Raw genomic sequence first — 25,888 nt, 5'->3', positions numbered from 1 at the left:
AAAAGAAAAAGAAGATATTGGTCCTACTGCAAGAGGTCTTTGGTGCCTGTTGTTCCCTTCTTATACACATCTCCCGGGGCTGGGTCCTTCTAACTTCTCTATTGTTTGGTGAGTCACTTTGCTTTCCCGTTGTTGCCTTGGGTGAATTCTGCGCACACCGCACAAGTGCCCCGCACTCCCTCCCGGCCCTCTGCTGGGGCTAAACGCTTCCTAGCCAAGGTCAGCGGCCGTGCGGCTTCCGGCACCCAACCCCAAGGGAACGGAACGGGGGGACACCGCGCCCCCGCCCCCTCCGTCCCGGCTGAGGGACTCGCAGTGCCCCCACGGGGTGTGGCGCGCGTTCTAGTTCTTGGGTAGCTGGCGGGCGCTAGCCTCGGGCACCGTGACCCCGCGTCTGAGTCCGTCCCCAGGAGGGTGCGGAAGCGGTGGCGGCTGCCGCTGGGCGCGGGCTCCGGGCTGAGGTGTGCGCGGATCGGCGGAGGAACCTCGAGCGCCGCCCGGATGCTGCAGCCTAGCGGTGGCCTCTCCGAGAGCAACGCGAGCCCTGGGGCCGAGTCCGCCCCGGGCGAGCTGGGGGCCGGAAGGGGGCTCTGGACTTGGGTCCCTCCCCCTTTCCTTCAGCTTCTCGGAGCACTCCTGCTCTCAGACCCTCGTCCTCCCAGGTACGAGGCGGGAGAGGAGGGCGCATCTCTCCTCCCGGCAACTCCGCCATGGGCAATATCTCCAATGACTCCTTGCCGAACGACTGCAGGTCTCTGGAGTGGCTCCGCTCCGGCGAAAGCCCGGCCATCAGCTCGGTGATGTTCTCGGCCGGGGTGCTGGGGAACCTCATCGCGCTGGCGCTGCTGGCGCGCCGCTGGCTGGGGGACGCGGGACGCAGCGCAGGACGCGGCAACTCTATCTCCCTGTTCCACGTGCTGGTGACAGAGCTGGTGTTCACCGACCTGCTTGGGACCTGCCTCATCAGCCCGGTGGTGCTGGCTTCCTACGCTCGGAACCAGACCCTGGTGGCACTGGCGCCTAAGCGCCGCGCGTGCACCTACTTCGCCTTCGCCATGACCTTCTTCAGCCTTGCCACGATGCTCATGCTCTTCGCCATGGCCCTGGAGCGCTACCTAGCCATCGGGCACCCCTACTTCTACCAGCGCTGGGTCACGCGCCGAGGCGGCCTGGCTGTGCTGCCCGCCATCTACACGGTCTCTCTGCTCTTTTGCTCCCTGCCGTTGCTGGACTCCAAGCAGTACGTCCAGTACTGCCCCGGGACGTGGTGTTTCATCCAGCCCGAGGAGACCACGTACCTGCAGCTGTACGCCACCGTGCTACTGCTCCTCATCGTCGCGGTGCTCGCCTGCAACTTCAGTGTCATCCTCAACCTCATCCGCATGCACCGTCGGAGCAGGAGAAGTCGCTGCGGACCCTCCTTGGGCAGCTGCCGGGATGGCCCTGGGACCCGCAGGAGAGGGGAAAGGGTGTCCATGGCGGAGGAGACGGACCACCTCATTCTCCTGGCTATTATGACCATCACCTTTGCGGTCTGCTCCTTGCCTTTCACGGTGAGTTAACTCACTTGGTTTCCACAGCCCAGCTCTGAGCATCTTTCTCACTCTCTCCCCTCTCACTCCCACACTGTCCACCGCCATACCTCTGCAACTTCTAAAAATAGCTTCTGATTCTTGAGGTCTAGAGCCTTCTCTTCTCGCTTCTCACCTTCACCCCACTTCCTTCCTTCCCTAACCCTGGCCTTTGGCAGCTCTATGCCAGTGTTTCTCACACCTAATACAGTCCCCCTGAAAGGGATCCTTGGCTCGCCACTAAGCGGCCCAGACCCCCAGCCTAGAGTTAAAAGGGGGGATATGTCCCTGTCCCCCTCTGCCACCCTGGCTGCGTGCCTGAGGAGGAGGCAGCCCCTTCCACCTGTGGATGGGTATCAGCTACAACCTGACTTCCCTGAGCTGCAGTTCGCCTCTAGGTATTCCCCACTCACTGGTGCGAGTTCTCCATGCTTTGCCTTCTGTTTCTCCCAACACAAAATGTGGTACCCAACACCCAGCATTCTAGCTGCCATTGAGAATGGTCCTAGGTGAGAAGCGTCCCTGTTGGTAAGCTCAGAGCATTCATTACTTGTCCTAAAAGTTCAACAAACACAGACTTTACAAGTTTCCCAATTTACATATTAGCGTAACTCTTTGTGGCCATGAAAAAAAATGTGGACATTATATTATGTCCATAATGATAATTACAGGGAAAGATGGTTGCTTGGGGAGACCTCTTGCTAAGCTTTTGCAATCCCTCTAAAGGAGGCATTTGTATTTTCTTACAAAATATCCTCTTCATATCACTATCAGAAATATCTACAGGTGTTCTTCAGCTTATAGTCAGGCATTTGTTGAGCACAAAGCCACACGCAGGAATGGCTGGTCCATCTCAGGGGTGGGAGTTAGGCACGTCCAGCTGGTTCCATGACCCAGCAAGCCAGAGGCTGACCCGGGAAACTGAAGACAGGAGCCCAGGTTTGGGAATGGCATGCTGTCCTAGTTTGGGGCAAGCTGAGCCGTTAGTTCCGTGTTGCTGTGAGTTTGAGCCTCCCCAGGCGTAACACAGGTAGCTGAGCCCGGGATGTGTCTGAGCATGGCCTCTTACCAGAAGCTGGGGCCGAGGAGTTTTGGTAGCCCCACTTCCCACTCTTCAAAAGAACAAGACTGACCCTACAGGGAGTAAGCAGTCGGCAGTGAACCCCACCAGCCACAGTCTTGGAGAAAAGAAAGAGCTAGACAGTGCCTACCATTAGCAGGTCTGAGCTGTAGGAACTAAAGCAGTAACTTTATCTTACTTCCCGCCTCCATCACTGCTGTGGATTATCTTCATATGCTCCTCCTTCGGGGTGGGAAAGGACACCCGTCCTCCTACATGAACTGATTCACAGCTATGTTCTCTTCTCCCTGGTCCCCATTGTCCTCACACTCCTACCCCATTCTCCGTCAGGGCAGAAGCTAGTCTGAATCCATAAGTGACGGGAAGGTACCCCCTTATGAACCGAGGTAGCACTGCGGGACCCTGCCTCTTCCATTCCACCCTGAACCGGGGAGTTTGTACAGCAGAAAGGCTGTGATGTAGAAACCGGCACGGCTTCTACGCCTTTCTTTTGTGTTACTAGTAGAAACTTTTGATGTCATGTTAGGAGTTAAATCAACTTTTTTGGGTTGGGATGAAGATGCAGAACACGTATCTATAAGAGAAAAAGCATTTCCAGTTCCACTAAACAACTTAGAATCCAACTTAGAGGCCATAAACCTTTTCTGAGTTGGGCAGTGCCAGTCTTGGCCCGGTGAGAATTGGGAGGTCAGTTCTTGGAGGCTCGTCTGTGATTTTTGAGTGTATAATTAAAAATAGCCCCTACCCCCAGCCACTTAAATGGCTTGGGAATGGGCTCCAAGGGGACCTCATGCTTGTGAACAGGATTTTTATTCCCTAAACCCTTTAGAGGAAGACAACAGGAGGGAAAGGTCTCTCCTTTGATCATGACTAACCCATTGCATAAATATATTATAAAACATAAAGGCAGTGATTTTCAACAGGTTCCTCTGTTTTCAAGTCAATTTGCCTTTTATCATGAGAAGTCAATCATTGCTATATGTTGATTTCCAAGTCTCCCTGTCTAAACACACACACACACACACACACACACACACACACACACACACACACAGTTTTATGAATATTTATCTTCCCCCTTTATTTACTATTAAGCCAGGGGCAGCTCCAGAGTTGCCAAATGGAAGGGGCTTAGAGCTAGAAGTCTGGTTAGAAGCAGGAGCCTTGCTTTGAAGCTGTGTTTTTATTTAGATTGCCTGCTTATGGCTTGAGGACGCCAGGTGAAGATTATGAGGGCCCTTTATGATAGAGGCATTGACACTATCAGCAAATATTATCCGGGTTTGCTTCTGATGGATTCACGGCCAAGATTCCCAAAGAGTAGGGAAAACCTAGGGCAAACATAATCAGAAAGCCAGACACGCTGACCCTTGCCTTGGGGCTAACATGACATGTTATCCAGATGAAGAATGGGTAACTCACGAGGCCCCAAATCGATATTTGAACTGTAACTTGAATGGGGAGTATCAAGTTGTCTTTTAGTAAGGAAATTTACTTTGACCATTGACTAATTTTACTTTGTCAATAGATTATCAATTCTTGTTAGAAACAGTCATTTGCACAGCACTTTAAACCTTATGAAATGCTGTAGTGTCCTGATTTTGGTTATCTCGTGGAGGGCTTACTTGATGATTCCAAAGTTGCAGCTACTGTTTGGTGCATACATTCTGCTATTTCAGAATGCTTGCCATGGGCCCTGGGAGGGGGAACACTTTCCCCTCAATGTCCTTTTCATCTACTTGGCCCACACTAAAACTATGGTCAGAAATGGCCTTCACCAATCTCCCACACAAGGCAGGTATCTTTTCCACAAATCCTAAATGGGACACTGTTATTCAAGGCAAAGACTTGTGGTGGCCTTCAGAAATTCTCCTGTTCCTCCAACAGAACATACGCAGTCCAATAGAAGTACATTGAGCCACATATGGGATTTTAAATGTTTTATTAGCCAAATAACAAAATGCAAAAAGAAATGGTAAAAATTAATCAATAATTTTATTTAACCCAGTATATCCAAAATATTTTCACTTCAAAATGTAATCAATGTAAAGTGATTATTAATGAGCTATTCCAGCTAATTGACTTCCTTATTCCCAGAAAGTTACTAGCAATCTACTCTCTCCCTGTCTGTTTCTTCCTCAGCATAACAGAGCTGCTTTCTATGTCCCTCAAAAATGGGCCACACCACTGGCCCAGTAAAGAGATTTCACAGCTGTGTACCCAATGGGGCACCAGCCTTTTCCAGCGATCCAGGAGTGAGGGGAGGGGAGTGGGAAATTTAGGAAACCTGGAACCATTCATGTCAGCATTGTCCCAAGGTGGGGGCAGGTTAGAATTACTGCTTCCTCCAAGAACACCAGTCTTCCACACATCCTAACTGGGACTTCCAATGTTTGGAAGTGATAACTATGGAAATGTAAAATAGCCAGCACCCTGTAATGAAGTCAAGTTCAACCTTCAAATATCATTATTATCAACATCCAAATGGCTAACTTTTTGACTGTTAATTTTTACATACACTAACTAACCCATTATCTTCACAACAACCTGCAAAATAGATAGTATTATTGTTTCTGTTTTACGGATGAGGCAAATAACACCCTGGGTCCCCCAGCTAGTGAGTGTTAGAGCTGGGATTCAAAGCCAGACAGTTTAAAAATGAACAGAGTCTATCCTCTTAACCACAGTACTATCAGAGAAAAAGTACTTCTTTCAGGGGTAACGTGTGAAAAGATTTCATAAAGGAATGGTGAAGATGTTATAAGTATCTAGACCACTTTGTCTCAATTCCAACCTGTTAGCTTTTTTTTAAGATTTTATTTATTTATTTATTTATTTGAGAGCGAGCGAGAGAGAGAGAGAGAGAGAGAGAGAGCACTCACACCCCGTTTGGGGTGGGGAGGGAGGAACAAGCTCCGCATCGGGCTCCTTGCTCAGCAGGAGGAACAGAAAGGGAAAGAATCCCAAGCGGCCTCAATGTTAAGTACGGGATGGGGGGGGGCTCGATCCCACAACCCTAAGATCATGACCTGAGCCAAAAACCAAGAATCAACACTCAACTGACTGAGCCACCCAGGTGCCCTCCCAACTTGTTCACTTTAAAAATAAAATGGCAAAGACCTTTTTTTCCATGCCCATCAAGGGGCCTGAGCTGGGGCCAAGTGTGCGGTTCCTTTCTTTCGTCTCCACAGTCCTGTGAATTGAAAGGCTGAACTGAGATTTAAGGAGATTGGCTAATATAAATACTGGTCTAAATTGAGAAATAATCAGATTACCCCTCACATCAAATCTTTTGTTGGTACACATAAAACATTTCTTATGTGATAGAAAAAAAAAAAAACAAACTCTGTTGTCGTTAGGAAATGGCATTAATTTGGCTGCCCAATATGAAATCATGGCGTGGGACCAACAACATATTCCAAACTGTTTGTGTACTAAAGGGATAGTGTATAAATTAATGAATTCCTCCTTATGTTGATCAGCTGTTGCCACCATTTCACAGGGATAAATAGAAACTTTTTTTTCTGAAATGGAACAGAACACAGAAATTATATCAGTCCTCCATTCTTGCCTCAGATACTGTTTGTGTTTTAATTTCCAACACACGTCAGGTTACTTGGTCACTACTTTGCCAATAGCTGTGGACAGCTGCTGGTCATTTTAAACTGCTTTCTACTTGCCATTAGAATATTTTATTCAGTTCTAAAATTTCAAAAGTGAACCATTGGCTCATTCTAAAACTGTCTTCATCTTTAGAAATTCTTTAGGGTTGTAATTTTTAGGCAAATCCAATTAGTGGAAATATCTTCAAAATACAGAACAAACTCAAGTAAACAGTACTGGAGTTTCCTGTTCATTCCTGGAAGTCTTCATGTAAAATGTAACATGAATGGGGGTTGTAAAACTTTTATGAAATTTGTTGATTATGTACATGGAAAATACCACAGTTCTAGTAGGGATAAAAGAGAAATTCAGAACTCTTCATGCATAACCACGGTGAATTTGCTTGGTAATATTTTGAGTTATATCCATGAACTATGGGAAATCCTTTTATCATTTCTGCATCACCAATGGTATGCTTGGGGATTGGTGAAATCATTTTTTTTTAAAGATTTTATTTATTTATTTGAGAGAGAGAGAATGAGAGAAAGCACGAGAGGGAAGAGGGTCAGAGGGAGAAGCAGACTCCCTGCTGAGCAGGGAGCCCGATGCGGGACTTGATCCAGGGACTCCAGGATCATGACCTGAGCCAAAGGCAGTCGCTTAACCAGCTGAGCCACCCAGGCGCCCTGGTGAAATCATTTTAAGACACGTGACCTTTTAAGAGAACGTTCCTCTATGTGAGTGTTTTCATTTGACACCTTTTCCTTTGCCATTATAAAATGGTGGTTGTGATAAAGAAAAACAGCTTTTAGGGATGGTGTTTCTTTTTTTTGGCATGGCAAGAGCCTGTCACAGTATTAAGTTAAAAATAAAGGGTCTGCCTTCGGCTCAGGTCATGATCTTGGGGTCCTAGGATGAGTCTCGCATCAGGCTCCCTGCTCAGCAGGGGGTCTGCGTCCCTCTCTTTCTGCCCCTCCCCTGATCATGCTTGCTCTCTCTCTTTCTCATAAATAAATAAAATCTTTTTTTTTTTTAAGGGAATGGAATGGAATAGGAGGGGATAGAAATGGTGAGGGACTGATCTCCAGAAACACGGTGTTTAGGAAGACAAGTCTCTTTCCACCTTAAGGTTTAAGACCCAGTTAATTTGCAACTTGGTCTGCTCGGTTTTCATTGGCTTCTCCCGTCCTCTGTTGTGTAGCTTCTGACCACCAAACTCCATCCTTATCTTGATCTCACATCCACTGTGCCTCAGTTTATATGACCAAGATATTCTTCATTCTTCTCAGAATAATTTGCTGCCTAAAATTGCCCCCCTCTAACAGAACACTAGACGGAAGTCTTCTGCAGTTAGGACATATGGGTGATGGGAAGGGCCAGGAAGAGGGAAAGTGCATTTGGGCAAGCCAAACCTTCCCGTGGACCAGGGTTCTTCCTGAACTCCATGGACAGCACTTGGATCACTTTGAAATCATTTGAAAATCTTGTGTTTATATGAGTTCTGGGTAGATGTTCCAGTGTGCCCATCATTTTTTTTAAGAATTAAGAGCCATCAGCCTGGAATATACAGGCCCAGAGCTCTAAACTTCAGCATTAACTCTCTTTGTGTCCAGCCCTGGGATCGCTGGAAGCACAATGCAGGGAACGCTCTTTGGTACTGGAGCCCTCCCTATGCCCCAGTCTTTCCTCAAAGGGACAGAGGCTCCTGTTCCCTCCACCACAAAGCACCTGGGATTTGGGGGAAGGGATTTCTTTAAAATATCATATGCCTGGAAAATACTGTCCCCCCAAAAGTTTTTTGTTTAAAAAAAATTTTTTTTTGAAGTATAGCTGACACCAAAAGTTTTTTAAAGAAGGGATTATATAGGGGCGCCTGGGTGGCTCAGTTGGTTAAGCATCTGCCTTTGGCTCCGGTCATGATCCCAGGATCCTGGGATCAAGCCCCGCATCAGGCTCCTTGCTCAGCAGGAAGACTGCTTCTCCTTCTCCCTCTGTTCCTCCCCCTGCTTGTGCTCTCTCTCTCTCTCTCTCTCTCTCTGTCAAATAAATAAATAAAATCTTAAAAAGAAAAAGAATGGATTGTATAAAGCCATAGCCAGGACACCCAAATGTCTTTCACAAGGCAGGTAAACATAAAATAACCTCTGCCTGCAATTTAACTGTGCAAGGTGTGAAGGAAAGAGGGTTGTCTGGGTGGCTCGGTCAACTGAGCATCCGACTCTTGATTAAGACTAATGAATCGCTGACCTCTACCTCTGAAGCTAATAATATATGTTAATTAATTGAATTTAAATAAAAAACACAAGTAAAAAAATTTTTTTAAATAAAATGTGTTAGTGGAATATTATGCAGCCATCAAAAGGAATGAGATCTTGCCATTTGCAACAACGTGGATGGAACTGGAGGGCGTTATGCTGAGTGAAATAAGTCAATCAGAGAAAGACATGTATCATATGACCTCGCTGATATGAGGAATTCTTAATCTCAGGAAACAAACTGAGGGTTGCTGGAGTGGTGGGGGGTGGGAGGGATAGGGTGGCTGGGTGATAGACATTGGGGAGGGTATGTGCTATGGTGAGCGCTGTGAATTGTGCAAGACTGTTGAATCACAGATCTGTACTTCTGAAACAAATAATGCAACATATGTTAAGAAAAAAGAAAAAGAAGCAGCTAGCAGGAGGGTAAGAATGAAGGGGAGTAAGTCAGACGGGGAGACAAACCATGAGAGACGATAGACTCTGAAAAACAAACTGAGGGTTCTAGAGGGGAGGGGGGTAGGGGGATGGGTTAGCCTGGTGATGGGTATTAAAGAGGGCACATTCTGCATGGAGCACTGGGTGTTATGCACAAACAATGAATCATGGAACACTACATCAAAAACTAATGATGTAATATATGGTGATTAACATAACAATAAAAAATTTAAATAAAATGTGTTAGTAAACATCCAATATATTTATACATATATATAAATTATACATATGTAGCACTATGCAGACATATCATGTAGATTACCAAAAAAAAAAGTGTGAAGGAAAGAAAAGTCCCAAAGAAAGACAAGTAGATATAGCCATGGTTTTTAAATCGATAAACAAGAACAGTCATACCCACAAACCTTTGTGACACCTTTGCAAACAAGGCTCTTACAAAACCATAATCAGTTAGTGGTGAACTTCACGTGAGACTTTACATCACAGGCCTTTTTTTTTATTTAAGGTTTTATGTATTTATTTGAGAGAGCACAAGCAAGGGGAGCAGTAAAGAGAGAGGGAGAAGCAGGCTCCCCACTGAGCATCGAGCCTGGACAAGGGGCATGATCCCAGGACTCTGGGATCATGACCAGAGCTGAAGGCAGACGCTTAACCAACTGAGCCACCCAGGTGCCCCACATCACAGGCTTTTTTATGTAGAAGTTGGCAGAGTGTGTGGTGGCTAAAAGGCAAGTTCTGGTCCCACTGCTTGGGAATGTGGTTCTGTGGCTTCCCTCTTACCCAGAGTATGATTTGGGGCATGGTAACTCACCTTCTAGGCCCTGATTTCCTCCTTGCTAAAATAGGAATAATAATATTTCGCAAGTTGGTGTAAGGATTAAACAGAATAAGGCCTACAAATTGCTTCGCCCCATGCCTGACACACAGAGGTCTTCAGTAAATATTAACTGCTCTCTCCAAAGGGTTCAACTTCCAAAGGAAAATCAGATTGCATATTAATGATCAGAAACTGGATTCTGGAAGCTCAACGTCATTTGTTTGACCAGGCTTAAGTGGGTCTTTTATTTTTAAGTGTGATAAATAAATAATTTTCAACTCTTTCAGGTGTTGGATAAAGGTTCTAAAACAGAGATTCTCAACCTTGGCTGCAGGTTAGAATCACCCAGGTTGATTTAAAACCCTTGATACCCATGTTACAGCCCAGATTAATTATATCAGAGTCTCTGGGGGTGGGAGCAAGCCATCAGAGTAGTTTTAACAATCCTCAGGTGATTTCAATGAACAACCAAATAAAGTTCTCATTTGCTCTAACGTTCTGAAACCATGATGGAGTCGCATTAATAGCAGGGAAGTAGCTCAGAAGAGCAGTCCCCCGGCCGGGGCCAAGACGAAGTTTTCCATGGGAGGCTGAAAGGATTCTATGTCATCATAGAAGATGAATCTAAAGAACACTGATTTTCATCCGTACCACTTTGTGGGTATCAAAACAAACTCTACATTCTTAGCAAAGCCCTATAGAGTGAGCCTATCCTAAGAACTTAAAACTCACTTGTTTAGATTTTTCTCATAGTAAATCGATTAGTAGTGTAGGCAAAAACGTGTTTATGTTCTATCAGCCTCTGAAGCTGAATTCCGGAATCTCACTGAAACATCATTCATTAACTGACCTATCAATTGGGTCAGGCATTAATTAAAGTCTAGGATCAGCTGGAGGGAGAGGGGAATGTAGAGTTATTGGGTTTCAGTTTGGGGTGATGAAAAAAAGGTTCTGGAGAAGGATGGTGGTGCTGCAGTCTGTGTTCTTTTACCGGATGGCCAGTTAGGGGCGGCCACCAGAGGAGCACGGGAGAGGCTCAGGAAAATAAAGTTTATCATACCGACTGGTCCTGTGCACAACACCAGGGCCAACACCAGGGCCACAAGGGAAAACAGTAGTGTGGGTCTGGAGGCAGAAGGGACAGAAGCAGGAGGACAGCCTGGGCCTTTACAGAGGAATATTGCCTCCTGGGATATAGGGTCAGAGGGAGGCCCCCCCGCACCCCCCCCTTGGTTACTTTGCATAGCAAAGGACTGCTTCAGGGGAGCCCTGGACTGTTCTTAAGAATGTAGCCCTGGGGAGGGGCAGTCTCTTCCCTGCCAGAAAGCTTTTAAGATGTCAAAGCATCTTGATATACAGAAAACAAAAAACATAGACAATACAGTTGCACAACAATATAAATGTACTTAATGTCACTGATGATACACTTGAAAATGGTTAAAATGGTAGATTTTATGCTATGTGTATTTCACAATCAAAAACAAACCCAGTATCTACAATATCAAAAACCGTGAACTCTAGGCAAGAGGCAAGAACCAAAGGGGGGAAAAAATGGGGAGGTCGGAGAAGACAAAACTTACATCAGGAGCTTCAAGGGTCACTTTTCCCAGCGTCAAAAGAAGAAATTCCCTTCTATAAACTCTTGGCCACCTCCTGAGATGCAAATTTTAAGCATTTCTAAAAATTACCCAGCATTGTGGATAAAAAGGAAAGGAAACAAATAGTACAGAATTGCTTCATCCTCTAAAACCATTTTTCACTTCTCATTGCTCTGTCACTCTAACAAGATCAGTCCTATGATACTGTACAGGTCATTCGCCACTGAAAACCTGACTCATCTCCATTTGTGACGCCGGAGCACTGAACCCTCGCCACACCGCCCAGTATGGCTGCCCAATTCACTGTCATCGCATGCTTTGGTGAAGCTCAATCATAAACTCCGCTACAGACTTTTTCTCCAACAGAGCGTCAGTTGTTTGTGTAGTAACTAATATACTTGAATCTATCAGACTTTTGTATGCTCTTATCCCGAATTTCTACACTCCCAAATCGCCCCCTAGACATACCATATAAGTACTGTATATTTCTCAGCCAAAATAGTTTGGCTGACAAGAAAACGATTGCTCCATTGCATATTCCCACCTAACTTTCCTCTTCTCTGTATAATCAGGGAAATCCACCATCACTTCTTCTTTTTCCTTGCTCATGTGCCAAGTCTCTCCTCCATCCCCTATTCCAAGATCCTCTGGCATAAACACCTATGGCTGCCAAACCTTCCTGCTCTTGCGCTAACATAAGCAACCCAAAGATGACTACTCTTCTCCTTCCCTGCAATTCGCTTTGTATAACCAGTTGCCAGATGCCTGCGGAATAAGTACCAGGGGAAAAGGAAATAAACCATTCCTTTTTCTGGGAAAGGACTGTGGAGGAATGAAGTTGTAGCTCTCTAACTCACTCCCCTGGTAAGAAAGTCCCTAGAACATTATACAAAATTGGTTTCAAAGATTAGGTATGAGGGGCGCCTGGGTGGCTCAGTCGGTTAAGCATCTGCCTTCAGCTCTGGTCATGATCCCAGGGTCTTGGGATCCAGCCCCGAGGCAGGCTTCCTGCTCAGTGGGAAGTCTGCTTCTCCTTCTCCTTCTCCCCTGACCCCTGCTCCTGTGTTCACTCTCTCTCTCTTTCTCTCTCAAATAAATCTAAAAAAAAAAAAAAAAAGACTGGGTGTGATTTCTTTCCATTTGTTTTCCTCTTTTCTGTAAGCTATGTGAAGCGTTTGATCGTTACCAAGCATGTCCTGTTCTATTCCTTTCAATCTTACCAAAAAGTTGCATTGATCCCAAAATATATAAGGAATCAGATGAGAGCTGGTATACCCGTTTGAAAACATTAGTCAGTGTGCAAAGATATGTCAGGTTTCCAGTATTTAGAATATTGTTCTAAAGGCCTTTGTTTTAATATAGGCTATCTGAATGTAGCCCATGGTTGAGCCCTTTACTGGTGTCAAGAAAGTTGTAATGTATGTCCTGAGTCTGCCAACTTAGCAGCCCTGGGAACTTGGGCAAGTCACCTAACTTCTCTGCATGTCAGTGTCCTCACTGGTAATCTGGAGATATGGACAACATTGTGGTACTTACTGAGCAAGCACTGTTTTAAATAGCATACACATACTACTTCCTGTCATCCTCCCAACAAACCTAAGAAGTACTATTGCTATCATTAGCACCCATTTTAAAGATGTAGTAACTGAGGCACAAAGAGGTTAGTTTTCTTTCCTGTGGTTCCAAAGCTATATATGGAGCCAGGATTGAAACCCAGGCAGTCCCATGTCCAGAACCCATGCTCTGGGTACCTTTTCTCACTGAACTGTGATAATTAAATCAGATTAAATATTTGGACGTAAATATAACATATTGTTATTACCTCTCCTGAAGTTCACTTCCTCGTCTGTCAAAAGGAGACAATACTTACATTTCAGAGTTTTTGTCAGGAATAAACATATGGAAGAAGCCTGAGATTTTGCTACCCATCTGTCATCACCCCTGGTACACACAAAAAAAAAACACATTTTGCTCTTAAGAAATTGCACGTGCTCTAAGCCTGTCCACTGCTACCATATAAAACTAATATCATTTTTCCTTTTTGCTTCTTACAGATTTTTGCATATATGGATGAAACCGCCCAAAAAAACAAGTGGGACCTCCAAGCTCTTAGATTTTTATCAATCAATTCAATAATTGACCCTTGGGTCTTTGCCATCCTTAGGCCTCCTGTTCTGAGACTAATGCGTTCAGTCCTCTGTTGTCGGGTTTCATTAAGAACACAAGATGCAGCACCAACTTCCTGTTCTCTACAGTCCAATGCCAGTAAATAGATTGACCTTTGTCGACAATAGTTAAGAAGTGCTTCATTAGCCAGCATCTGGAAGATCATTTTGAAATGGCTGCTTGGAGAAATGAAAAAAGTAAGTTTACAAATCCAACAACGCCACCCTAATCAAACAGAGTGAACAAACCTCTCAGCGATAGATTGGGGCTACAGAGGTGCTGACAAGGCACTTCATGGAAGGTGTTGGAAGGATCTATAAGACCTACCCTCCATGAGCAGGTCAATGAGGTTGGTCTTTGGAGGAAAAACCAACTGCTTTGAGGATCCAGTTGCCTTTTGATTTAAGCTTTCCTGTTGAGTGAGAAAGCATGTGGTTTTGTAATTTGTTTAAAACCCTAAATAGTTACTGTGTTTTCTATTTTAATCTTCTAAGCTACTGTTGTTATAAACACGCAGTTTGCAGTCAGACCAGATGAAACTTTGTGTGTCTTCTCTAAGAAGGCAGTACATGGAAGCGACTAAGACCAGTGTCTTGTGTTGCTTAACAAACCCTTTGTTTGGCCAATGAATTTGGAAATCACAGGCACTTTGTACCATCCTATTTGTGTATGTGGGAGGTCTCTTCAATCACCATGGTATTATGCGTGAAAGAGAAGGCTCCGCTGGTTAACATCACCTTTTTACTAGTCCTCTAGAAGCTGTGTGTCAAAGCTGTGTGTCAAAGAAGCTGTGGTTGTTTATTATATAATGTCCATTGTGCTAAGAGTAATCAAGAACACTTTTGGAATTTTCCTTTCAACAAGAAATAATAGGCTATTAAGAGAATTTTAAATTCTGATTAATACTCTTCATTCTATTTCCAGGGAGGGGAAATGTGGCTATGTCTGAAGCCGAATATTAGAATTAAAAACTGAAAAATTTGGTCAATTCTCAATAAACCCTGAAACTCTTCTATTGCTCATGATGAGGCTGTGACTAACATCTTACTTGATAAGATGACTGTGTTTTAGCAAAACTCATGCATCTACACTTTTATCCAGGAAACATGGTTTGACTCATACTATATAGGAAATCATGCAGCAGTGAGTCATGTCTTAATATGTTTCTAAATCTAAACATTTGGCATGGTATAAAACCGGCATCAAAATATTTCAGCAAATTTGCACTGTTCAATCATCTTAGTTACTGCGTAAACTCACCTGAAATGTTATGAAAATAAACTATGAAACAAAAATTTGAAAATGGAATAGTATTTGATGAATTCCCCAAAATAACAGTTTCTAGAGTAGATATCATATTTTTAATAAGATAAAAGTGGAAAAAAATATATTTATTTTGGCGGGCAGGTTTTTAAAGTGTGGTTGCATTATAATTTAGTTATTAAAATATTCAGTATAGTACTTGGTATTAGAGGAGTTTTTCCCCCTTACAGCATGATCTTCAGAATAGTAGAACCATTTTATTTATTTACTTATTTATTTTGCAGTGAGTATTATTACAGGATAGCTGTTATAAAAAAACAAAAAGGGATGTTAGTTTTTTCCAAAGTCTTACTGAATTGCTTACACAGAACCATTTCCTATAAGTAGTTATCAAACTAGGTGATCACTTAAAGTGATTCCAAACCAATCCAGCATCAGACACAATCTATGTCAAATCAGCGCTTATTTTTAAAAGAATAAATAAGTGGTTTGCTTTTCCACTAATTTAAACAAACCAGGCAAAATTTTACTTAACTGAAATCTGGACAGGTAAATAAATCTTCCCTGCACACAAGTATTCTAAAGTTAAGAAATCGTTCTAAATAGGATTAATTACGCTCATGAGTAATTCCTAAACATAAAATTCTGAAGTTACTTTGAATCTGGAAGACTGATTTCTTTTATCAGATGACTGTTTTTTCCACCAAATGAAAATGTTAACTACAATCCTTCACTCCACCTCACCACTCCCCAAAAATTCTGGAATAATGCCTGAGAACTTTTAAAAAAGAAAAGGCACATTTGGACATAGTACCACGAGTGGGAACACAATGATTCACTCTGGGGGCCCAATATATAAGAATTTAAGCCACTTATTTAAGAACTAGTAGGTTTCTAGAGCTTTGTTTCTTAATGTACTCCTGTTCCTTGCATTGTGTTAAATGGCTAAATCCTGTTGTTTCGTCTGCATATACAAAGAAGGAATTGAATGTAAAAATCCTATGTAATAGTCAATCACCTATTACTAATGGCAATTTAAAGGTAACAAAAAAATTTACTTAGAATAGGTATGTAAATATTTCCTTTCTAAAAATCTCATCACATCAGACATGCCTGTTTACACTTACTGACTCATTTTCAAATTAAATAAAAAGCAAGGGCTTAGCCTGGTATATTAGAGAACTGAACTGTGATAAAAGAAGATACCAATTTTATTCATTGTCCCCAACAGTCAGTGGGATGAAAAGGGAGAAACTATAGTGGATTTTCACCTCAGAATGCCAGCCCTAAATTTAGGTGTCCAGGAATTGGATGGGCCAGAGTAGTCGGCCCTGAGCCAAATTGTTCCCAGCTCCCTGTGGCCTCAGGTCATCCAAGAGGGAACTGGGAAATTCTGGTACTAAAGTGTGGCCTTGAATCTCCAAAGATCTGATAGACGCTATAGAAAGCCTCCAAAAGACCTGAATCTCAAAGGGGTTTGGGCCCATGATGACCCAGAGCCAGAGCAAAGCTCTAGAAGCAGTGCCAACCCAAAACCACCATGTTGGCAGAGGCTGGGAAAATCCAGTCTGAATCACTACATCCTCGGTGTAATTCAGTTAAATTTTTGGCATCCCTGTCTGCTCATGCCAGTGCACTTTGAAAGGGTTGTTCTAATGTTCACGTGATGTCAGCTCTGATTGGAATCAAGAAAAAAACCAATATATTCAGGTTTAAATTTTGATGGCATTGAAAGGCAGGGGAAGACAATTAGCTGGCACTCATGTAAAGGTTTGTTTATTTCATTTAGCCAAAACTCATGGTTTTCTGAATTTAGGAAGAGCCCCTACTTGAGCCATTTACAGATGGAGAAGCAGTCTTCTCTGCAAATGAGAAGTTTCTATGTGTGGGCGGACAATGCCTACTCATGCAGGTGGTGTTGCAACTTAAGTATTTGATGACGATCTTCTGCCCCATCACACACTTAACTTCACTGGAGTTCCTCCCTGAGGATGCATTTATAACATACCTCCAATCACCTAACAGCATTATGATTTTTTTATTTTATTTTTTTATTTTTTTAAGATTTTATTTATTTGAGAGAGAGAGAATGAGAGAGAGCACGAGAGGGAAGAGGGTCAGAGGGAGAAGCAGACTCCCTGCTGAGCAAAGAGCCCAATGTGGGACTCGATCCCAGGACTCCAGGATCATGACCTGAGCCGAAGGCAGTCGCTTAACCAACTGAGCCACCCAGGCGCCCAGCATTATAATTTTTTTAATTCACAAAGCATTTTTATTACCATAAATGCATACTATGGAAATAAATATTATTTTAGCAAGTCACAAAAACTCTAGTCTCTACAGGAGACCAAGGACATGTACTGGGCATTAATTTTTATTTCAGAAAGCTACTTTTGGGAGGGGATAGATTTTACAATGCTTTTAATTGTTAAGTAAATTTTCTTGGATTCTATTTTTTTATTCCCTATAAAATGAATGTACTATTAAAGTCCAGTTTGGATGGTTTGATTCCGTGACCAAAGTGTTTCATTTTTAAAATATGCCACGAGTCAAATCAGGGAAGTTTCCAGCAAAAAAAAGAGATGGTGTGCTCCATCTCTTTCGTGGACTGTTGAATGAAAGGAATATTTACAGAGGGATGGGCATGTGCTCACTTCGGCAGCACATATACAGAGGGGTGCACAGAGTTAAGGGAATCAGCAAGGGATGGTGAGACATCCCTCACAAGCTCTTCCACTCCTCAGCCTGAAGGGACAAGGGAGGAGCCATCACCCAATTGGAGCTCTAGCCTTAAGTAGGGAAGTAAGCACAACTGTTGCCAGACCACAGGGAGGCAACAAGGGGACCACCCTCCTGGAAGATCTCTCCTTCTACTCTCTACTCTTCGGCCTGTTTCTCCCATTGGTCAAACCCAACTGTAATCCACAGAGTCAGGGGAGCCTGGGTAAAGCAGTCCATGAAGGCCTTCCTACAGGGGGAGAGTAGATTAATAGAGGGCAAGTGGAGAATATCCAGCATAAGTAAATTAAAAATATGTTCTCTCTTTTTTTTTTTTATTGCACCAACACAAAAAATGAAACCACAAAGTGAGCAGCCTCTCTTCCTGCCTCCTACTTCAAATATCCTCTAACAAGCTTGGGGAATAGAAATCAGCCCCATCTATATGAAAGGGGATGAAATACTACAGATTCCTTCATCAAAATATTGGTCCTTAGCCCTGCTCTCCTGAGGCTGGGCATTTACATTTATCTAACTTTGGAAGCATATGATTTTATATAATTGGAGAAAGAGAAGGGGGATCAGACCAAAGCATCTTTGTGTTTCCCCTGCCCATAGCAATATAGCTATCTCTAGGCAGAACAAAGAGAGGGAACCATGTACGCTGGTCTAGAAATGACCTGGAGCCTCATTGTTAAGGTGGACCACTAGAGTGAGAGAAATCTAGAAAAACCTCACTTAGGGGCACCTGGGTGGCTCAGTCTGTTAGGCATCTGACTCTTGGTTTCAGCTCAGGTTATGATCTCATGGGTTGTGGGATTAAGCCCCTCATCAGGCTCCATGCTCAGTGGGGTGTCTGCTTGAGGATTCTCTCCCTCTGCCCCTCCTCCCACTGGTGCTCTCTCTCTCATAAATAAGTAAATCTTAAAAAAAAAAAAAAAAGGAAAAGAAACGAAAAACATCACTTAACAATACAGGGCAGGTTGTTCCCAAATTTAACATAGCAGGGATGGGTCTACACAGCTATGGTAAAGAAAGAGTATATGTAGCAATTCAGCAATACTGCATAATTTTAAATGCTGACAGAAGCACAAGGAGAAAGCAAATTTTAACAAAATGGAAAAAGAGTAAACAAAGTTTGACTCCCAAGCCATCTGTCAAAGTTACCCTTTCTGCTACCACAGGATCTGTCTCTGCTCCTCCTTTACTCATTTACTCTCATCCCTTTCCAGAGCCCACCGTTCCCAGCACAAACCGTCCCCTCTCCGGCCCACCACTGGGTCGTGTATCATCTTCGATGCACAGACTCAACCTTTGTCCTTTCAACAAACTCTAGATTTATTCAGGGATTATTATAGATTTGCTAGATTGCTGAGTCTTTTTCAGACAAGTTATTTAACCTCTCTGACTCTTACTTTCCTTGTCTGTAATAGGATAATGAAATTATCTATCTCTTCAATTATTTTGAAGCTCAAATGAGTAAATACATGCAGGACATTCAGCACAGTGCCTGGGCATGGTAAATGCGAATAAGATTAAGGATTAGTATCATCTTAGAAGCCCAGTTCAACGGCTCCTCTGACCTCTTCACATGCATCTGGCTCAGAATGCTCATTCCTGGTGGGGGGCATGGTGCCAGGGGTCATGGTATCTATTCGTCGACTCTGGGTAACTGTCAAGAATAATGATGATAATCAGCATGTAGGACAAGTTTGTATTTCAGAGAATGCAATGTAGACTGGCACACATGGGACAGTGTAGAGGAATGTGTAAGCGCAAAAGAGAGGAGAGCAAGAGACACAGACGGACAACAAGACATATAACATGGCTCAGAGCCAAGTAGGAGAGCTTAGAGGGGACAGTACCTGAAACATTATTCAAACAGGATATGTTATGCATTGGGAAACACACTCTATCACAGAGCTGAAACTGAGGGGCCCCTGGGTGGCTCAGTCAGTTAAGGGTCCGACTTTTGATTTCAGCTCAGGTCCTGATCTCAGGGTCGTGAGATCGAGCCCCGCATCAGGCTCTGTGCTCAACAGGGAATCTGCTTGAGATTCTCTCTTTCCTGCTCCCTCTGCCCTTCCTCCTGATCATACTCTCTCTCTCTCTCTAAAATAAATAAATATTTTATTTTACATCTTTTTAACATCTTTTTTAAAAAAACTGAAACTGAGCAGATTTCATTTACATATCATCTTCCAAAGATCCCCAGAGTAAGTCCAACCCATGTGCCACAGACGACCTTTCCTATTCCTGAAAACAGCACCCAGGACTTCTCTAGGCAAATATTTCTGATTACTTCAGCTATCACTTATGCGACACCTCACCATTTTGGTGCCTCCCCCAGATCTTATCCGAGTTATCAATGTCCACCTTAATATGCGGGGCCAGAACCAAACACGAACACATAATTCTAAACCAGTCGATACTGAGGGCTGACACATCAGTTGTTGGCTTGATCTGAACATTATATTCTCATTAATGAGCCTGAGTACTACAAGCCTTATTAACAATTAGGTCATACCTTCATAACCTTCAACAAATGAAAGAAGCACAGTGTTCCACTTTACATAGAGGAAAACCGAGTGCAGGGGTGAAGTGAGTTGCTCACCAAGGACATTCTTATAAGATCCCCCTTATGATTATGGTGCCGATCTTGCCACCTGACATCACACAGTCATTTGGTTTCTCATGAGTCATTTGCCTATAAATTCTTGGATTGGTTCTGCAGACTAGGAATTGCGAGCTTTGAACTTATCAGCTGAAACTTGTCTTTTGTGTTAAAAACTTGGTCCTTGAGATGATGTGGAATTAGATGCCTATGCTAAGTCCCAGAGAATAATCTCTTTCCTTGAAAATGGAACTCACTACTTTTAGTCATCAAATGATATTTTTGCCAGAATTAACTGACCAATACTCATCTCAGTCCTAAGAGTATGCATGATACATCATAAATTAAACACTTCAAAAATCAACAGCTGCACAATTAAACCTCTGAAGACACAGTTAAGACTATCTTTCAGCTTGTAGAAAGCTTCTTAACATACCCCCATTGTGAAGAGCCCAGAGGAACAAGCCAAAAAGGCTTAGGCTTTTGAAAATTCAACGTTAACCTTTCATGTTTTTAAAAATACCTGACCTTGCGTTACTTGTAAAATGAAAGACACAATAACCACATCACAGTGGGCACTTCTCTGACCTGTAAAAATAAATCCTTCTGGTGTAAGTATGCATTCCAATAAAAGAAGGGCAAGCTTAACTATAAACGTGGGATCTTTATTCTCTTTACTACCTATTATGGTGACCGGGGAGTCAGACGCTCACTTCTAAGATGAAACACTAGTTCAGATGTTCACATCTGTCCATGAAGTGCCAGTCTGGAAAACTGAGGAAGGTGGAGAGTCCTACCCTCCTTCTACAAATTTCTTCTGTGTCCTCAATTTATAGTGGCAACCCCAACTGTGGCAAAGATATACTAAGTGAGGAAACTTATCAGTATTAATAGTTTTCTAAATGCCTTGCCTTTAGTTGACCTACTTGACCAGGTTAAAATACCACTGTTTGGAATCCTTTGTGATCAGAATTTGGGATTAAGAGACAAATCACATAAAAAAAAAAAACAAACCTGATAGCTTTATACGCAAACAGCAGTCAGAGTGGTAAAGCTGGGATTGGAATGCAGACATCAGTTTGGTGACATGCTGTGCCCCCATTCCCTAGGCCCCTGTCGCAATCCTTTCCCCCACTGCTGACTCCAGCCCCTAGCCCAGCATGCTCTGCCTGGTGCAGGCCAGCAAGCTCCCATCTCAGGTCACTTCCCTGGCTGCTGTCACAACCTGGAATAAATGCTCTTCTCCCAGACAGCCATGGCTCACTTCTTCACGTCCTCATCTTCAAAATTTTACTCCAGTGACAGCTTCTCAGTGAGGTCTTCACTGACTCCCCTTCCTAAAATTGCACCCCCCACCCCTCATTCCCTTTATCCTAGTCTGTCCTTTTCCAATATGAGTGACCTTAAACATACCTCAAGGTTGACATATTTATAACATTCATGGTCTGTCTCCTTGCACTAGATTGTGAGTTCCAGGAGGGAGAGACTGTTGTGTCTTTTGTTTTGATGCCCCACATTTTAGTATCTTCCAGACCATTCAGAGGAGCAGCCTTGCATGGGTTATCAGAGCCCAAGGGGAATGAGGAGGCTATCCACACAGGGGGTGAACTGCTGTAGGGGCTCAGAACCTGAGTGGGAGAGTAGGGCATCCTTGCAAGGGGACAGCCCGGCAACAGAGTTTAGGAACCTGAGCAGGTTGAGAAGGGCAGGCCCTGGGGGGCTGCCTGGCATGGGCTGTCAGAACCCAAGCAGAGTGAGAACAGATGTCCAAGTGGGGCAGTCAGGGGCTCAGACTGGGGCAGATTGAGCAGAAAGATGGAGATGTGGGGGGAAAGGCTGATGGTGGGGATGGGAGACTAGTTACAAATATATTTATCAAACAAGCAGTTCATGCTAAGGATAATGGAAAGCAGGTCTGTCACTGCTAGAGAAATATAAAAAGAGAGAAAAGTAGAATGAATGCTGTAGTATTGAATTTGAATTGGGGGTATTGGTATTAATTCCTGTGTTTCAATTTATACAGATAAATATAGAAATAAAGACATATCTAAGTAGGCGTGTATGTTTTCTGGTTTTTCCTGCTGAGACTGAGATTAGCAACTGCGTTCCCCAACCAATAGCAATAAGCACATCTACCACACAGCTCCTGATCTCTAAATGCCATTTTCCTCTAAAAGGAACCAGGGCTCCTTGGAGAAATGTCTGACCCCAGGCCAAGGGCAGAAAAAGTGTAAGACAAAACAGGAACATCTGATTGTGCAAGAAAATTAGTGTTCAAGGAGCCATAAACAGGATATTTATATGGTCTCAGAGTACTCCTGACAAAATAGCCCATTAATTACAAAAGGGAAAGAGTAACTTTACAGTCAGAAATGCTGACAGAGCCTGATTTAACCAGGGGATCCAAGTAAACATCCTTAGTAATGGAGCCCATTTGCACTGTGAGCCGGAAGATGGGACGCAGTAAGAACACGGTGTCACTTCTGTGGTATTTCTCCCTGCCAAAACCTTGTAACCTGAATCTAATCACCGGGAAACACCAGACTAACCCAAACTGAAGAATATTTTACAAAATGCCTGACCTGTTAATCTTCAAAAGAGTCAAGGTCATAAAAATCAAGGGAAGAGTGAAGAACCATTCCAGACTGAAGGAAACCAAACAGACAGGACAACCAATGGCAGGGCGTGGTTCTGAACTAGACCCCATCGCTATGAAGGGCCCTGGGGCAACCGGCGCAATTTACACGGGTTTTGAAGAACAGATGATAGGAAGCAGCCATGTTAACTTCTCAGTTTGGGTTATTATATTGTGTTATGCAGCAGAATGTCTTTGGAGACACTCCGTCCGACGCAGTCCCAGGTAAGGATGCATCATCACATCTGAAACCTAATCACAAATAAGTCAAGGAAAAAAAGTTACAGTGTTCCCGTGAGTTTATGATGATTCCAGCATTAAAAAAAAAAAAAAAAAATTTAATGAAATAGGAGGCACAGTCCCTGCAAAAGAAAGAAAGCCAAAAAATTCATGCTATTTGTACATAGGAGAAATTAACAAGGTAAACTAAAATCAGAATCTAATTTCTATCACTCTGATTCAGTTTTCCTCACAAGTTTTGTTTTTGAGCCGTGAACGAGTATCTGTGAAATGAAAACTAAAACCAAATATTAATGACGGATATCTCACTGGCAGGAGAAGAGCTGTTATCTTAATCTTTCCGATCCATTCACCACCAAGTCAGGCTAAGCATCAGTATGATGCTAATGGTTTGGGTTAAAGAATTCATACACCTGTCATCACATTCCCATTAGGGAAAAGGAGATCAGACACATTTACAACTATGAGGGTTCATTTGAATTTACATGAGTTATTTTGCAGGGGCGGGGGGGGGAAGCAGCTATCTCAGCATCCACTTAATTTTAGATATCATAAGAGAAAATGATTCTGCCCAAAAGAAAATGCAGTTTATCCACCAGAGGTCCAGCCCCATGCTATGATTACTTGAGTTTGTGGACTTACGCAGCTTCCACAGAATCATCAGTTCATTCTTAACTATAAAATAGCCCGACTTCAACCTTCTTATTTCTCAGTTCAACCCGCACAGATACAATATGGTTTTGAACCTTACAAATGAAGATTATTCTTAAAGATGAATTTCTGTAAGAACTTGTCCTCAAAGGAACTCTGTCTGCTCAATCATAAGTCTATGCTTAAAAGCGTAGAAGAGTTGTGTTTATTCTGGAGGCTAAGGGAACAGGATGCCCAGGTAAAGGAGCAGGTTGTCAGGAAATTATTCAAAAGTACTGCCTCCTTCTGTTTAGCGCTCACATCCTCCCCAGCCCATTTTCCATACTGCTCTCAGTGGCATTACCCTTGGAGGCAGACCAGTGCCGTGGTTGGTATAAAGTTTGGACTCTGAAGTTGGACAGACCTCATTTCAAACCTAACTCTTGGCATATACTGTATAATCTTGAGCAAGTTAACTTAGACTTTCTATGCCCCTTCTCTCACCTCTAACATAAGGGCAGTACTTGCCCATCTCACATGCTTAAAAAAAAAAATGACGGTTGCTGTTATCATCATTGATTTCTTTAATGAGAATGTGATCATATTATTAAGATCCCATATTGATAGTGTATTGGCTTCCAGCGCTCTGATGTTCCAAACTGTCTTACCATACAGCCATACACACCTAGACCACCAGCAGCAGCTGCACCAATACAAACGTCATCATACTGGTCTCTAACTAACGACACGTTACCAACAAATCTGAGGTTGACTGGGGACACTGAGGAGTCTGGTGAAGTCAGAGATGATGCGACTGACCGAATCTACATCTATGTTCACAGCAAGGATTCACCAAAGAAGTAGTGACTTGAGCAACTGCCCCGCCTAGCTCCGTGCCACGCAGACAGGGGGAGGCACACGTGCATGTCTTCTCCCCAGACGGTCCCATTGATTGTTCTCTCGTTTCCTTCATGGCTCTGTGCAAATGTCACTTCCACAGAGAAATCTTCCTTGACTAATGTAAAATGACTCTATAAAATGTCCCCGTCACTCTCTTTCCTTTTCCCCTCAGTCTCTTCATTTTTCTCTATAGCCTTTATTACCCTTCTCATGACCTGGCATTATAGTTGGGGGAAGGGAGAGGACATGTGTGCACGCACCTGTGCAGGGGCTTATTGTCGTTCTCTCTGAGTGGGAAAAAACAAACTCCATAATGGCAGGTTTTTTGTCTTTTTCATTTGCCATCAGAACAATATTTCACATGATAGGTGTTCAATAAATATTTATTAAATAAATGAAGGGATGAGTCTAATTGTCGGCCCACAGTTTGGAGACAAACCACCCCAATTTTTAATTGGGGCCAAAGGTCTTTGGGAAAAAAATCCCCATGTCTGCTACAGGGAGATTTACAAGGAAAGAAGACAACTTCGGTAAAATTCATGCAAAACAAAACAGAGCAAGTAAACAAACAAAAAACCCCAAAGTAGCCTTCGCCACATAGCTCTTAAAACACATTTGTAAAAGCATATATTTTTGTATTATTTCTTTTCTGTTTGTTGTCATGATTGGGGCTTTTCTTTTTATGGAATAAGTTTCCAAAAATAGAACACTACTCTATAACATTGCACCTCTAGGACATAGGTGTCTAACCTGTAACTCTTGTCCAGAACCAATTCATTTGTAAGTCATCACTGGCTCCCTATCATCCCCAGGGTAAGAGCTAAGCTCCTTAGCAGGCAAGCCAGGTTGGCCTGGGGCTGCTCACTCCCTCCTCTCACCTGAGGTACCTCTGGTGTCTGGTCTCAGTGCTGAGACTTGCAGTTTCACCCACCATTGGCTCATGTTGCCCCTCAGTGTGCAGTGCTCTGCTCCTCTCTCCTGGTACACACCTACCCATCTTTAAGTCTCTGAGGGAGCTATTCCTGACCTTTGACTCCTACCATGACATCAATGAAGATCAAGTTAATTCAACATCATGGTCAATAGTATGTTTGTAACTCTGCTAAAACTGGTTAGGTCAACTTAAATTAATCCAGGTAATAAAGGTTATAAACAAAAATGAACAGACTGAGGGGAAAAGGAAAGAGAGTGATGGGGACATTTTATAATACACACACACACACACACACACACGCACACACACACTCTATATGTACCTCTGAACACATATCTTTAAAATGTTTTCTTTTAATTTACAAAAAAATCATCCAATTCCATATAGACTATAGCTTCTGAGATCCT

General features: G+C 43.2%; 1 protein-coding gene across 1 annotated transcript; it reads left to right on the top strand.

The window, feature by feature from the left end:
• On the top strand, positions 1-22,117 carry PTGER2 (prostaglandin E receptor 2). The gene is given in 3 exon segments (XM_028102160.2): positions 1-1,553; positions 13,436-13,651; positions 13,653-22,117. Coding segments are annotated over 3 exon segments (1,086 nt in total). The 5' UTR covers positions 1-710; the 3' UTR covers positions 13,680-22,117.
• The last annotated feature ends 3,771 nt before the right edge of the window (positions 22,118-25,888 follow it).

The sequence above is a fragment of the Eumetopias jubatus genome, unplaced genomic scaffold (assembly GCF_037043125.1).
Source record: "Eumetopias jubatus isolate StellerSeaLion01/CBP00866 unplaced genomic scaffold, mEumJub1_p1.0 scaffold_7, whole genome shotgun sequence".
In the NCBI taxonomy this organism is placed as follows: Eukaryota; Metazoa; Chordata; class Mammalia; order Carnivora; family Otariidae; genus Eumetopias; species Eumetopias jubatus.
This window is presented reverse-complemented; position numbering and strand designations above follow the sequence as displayed.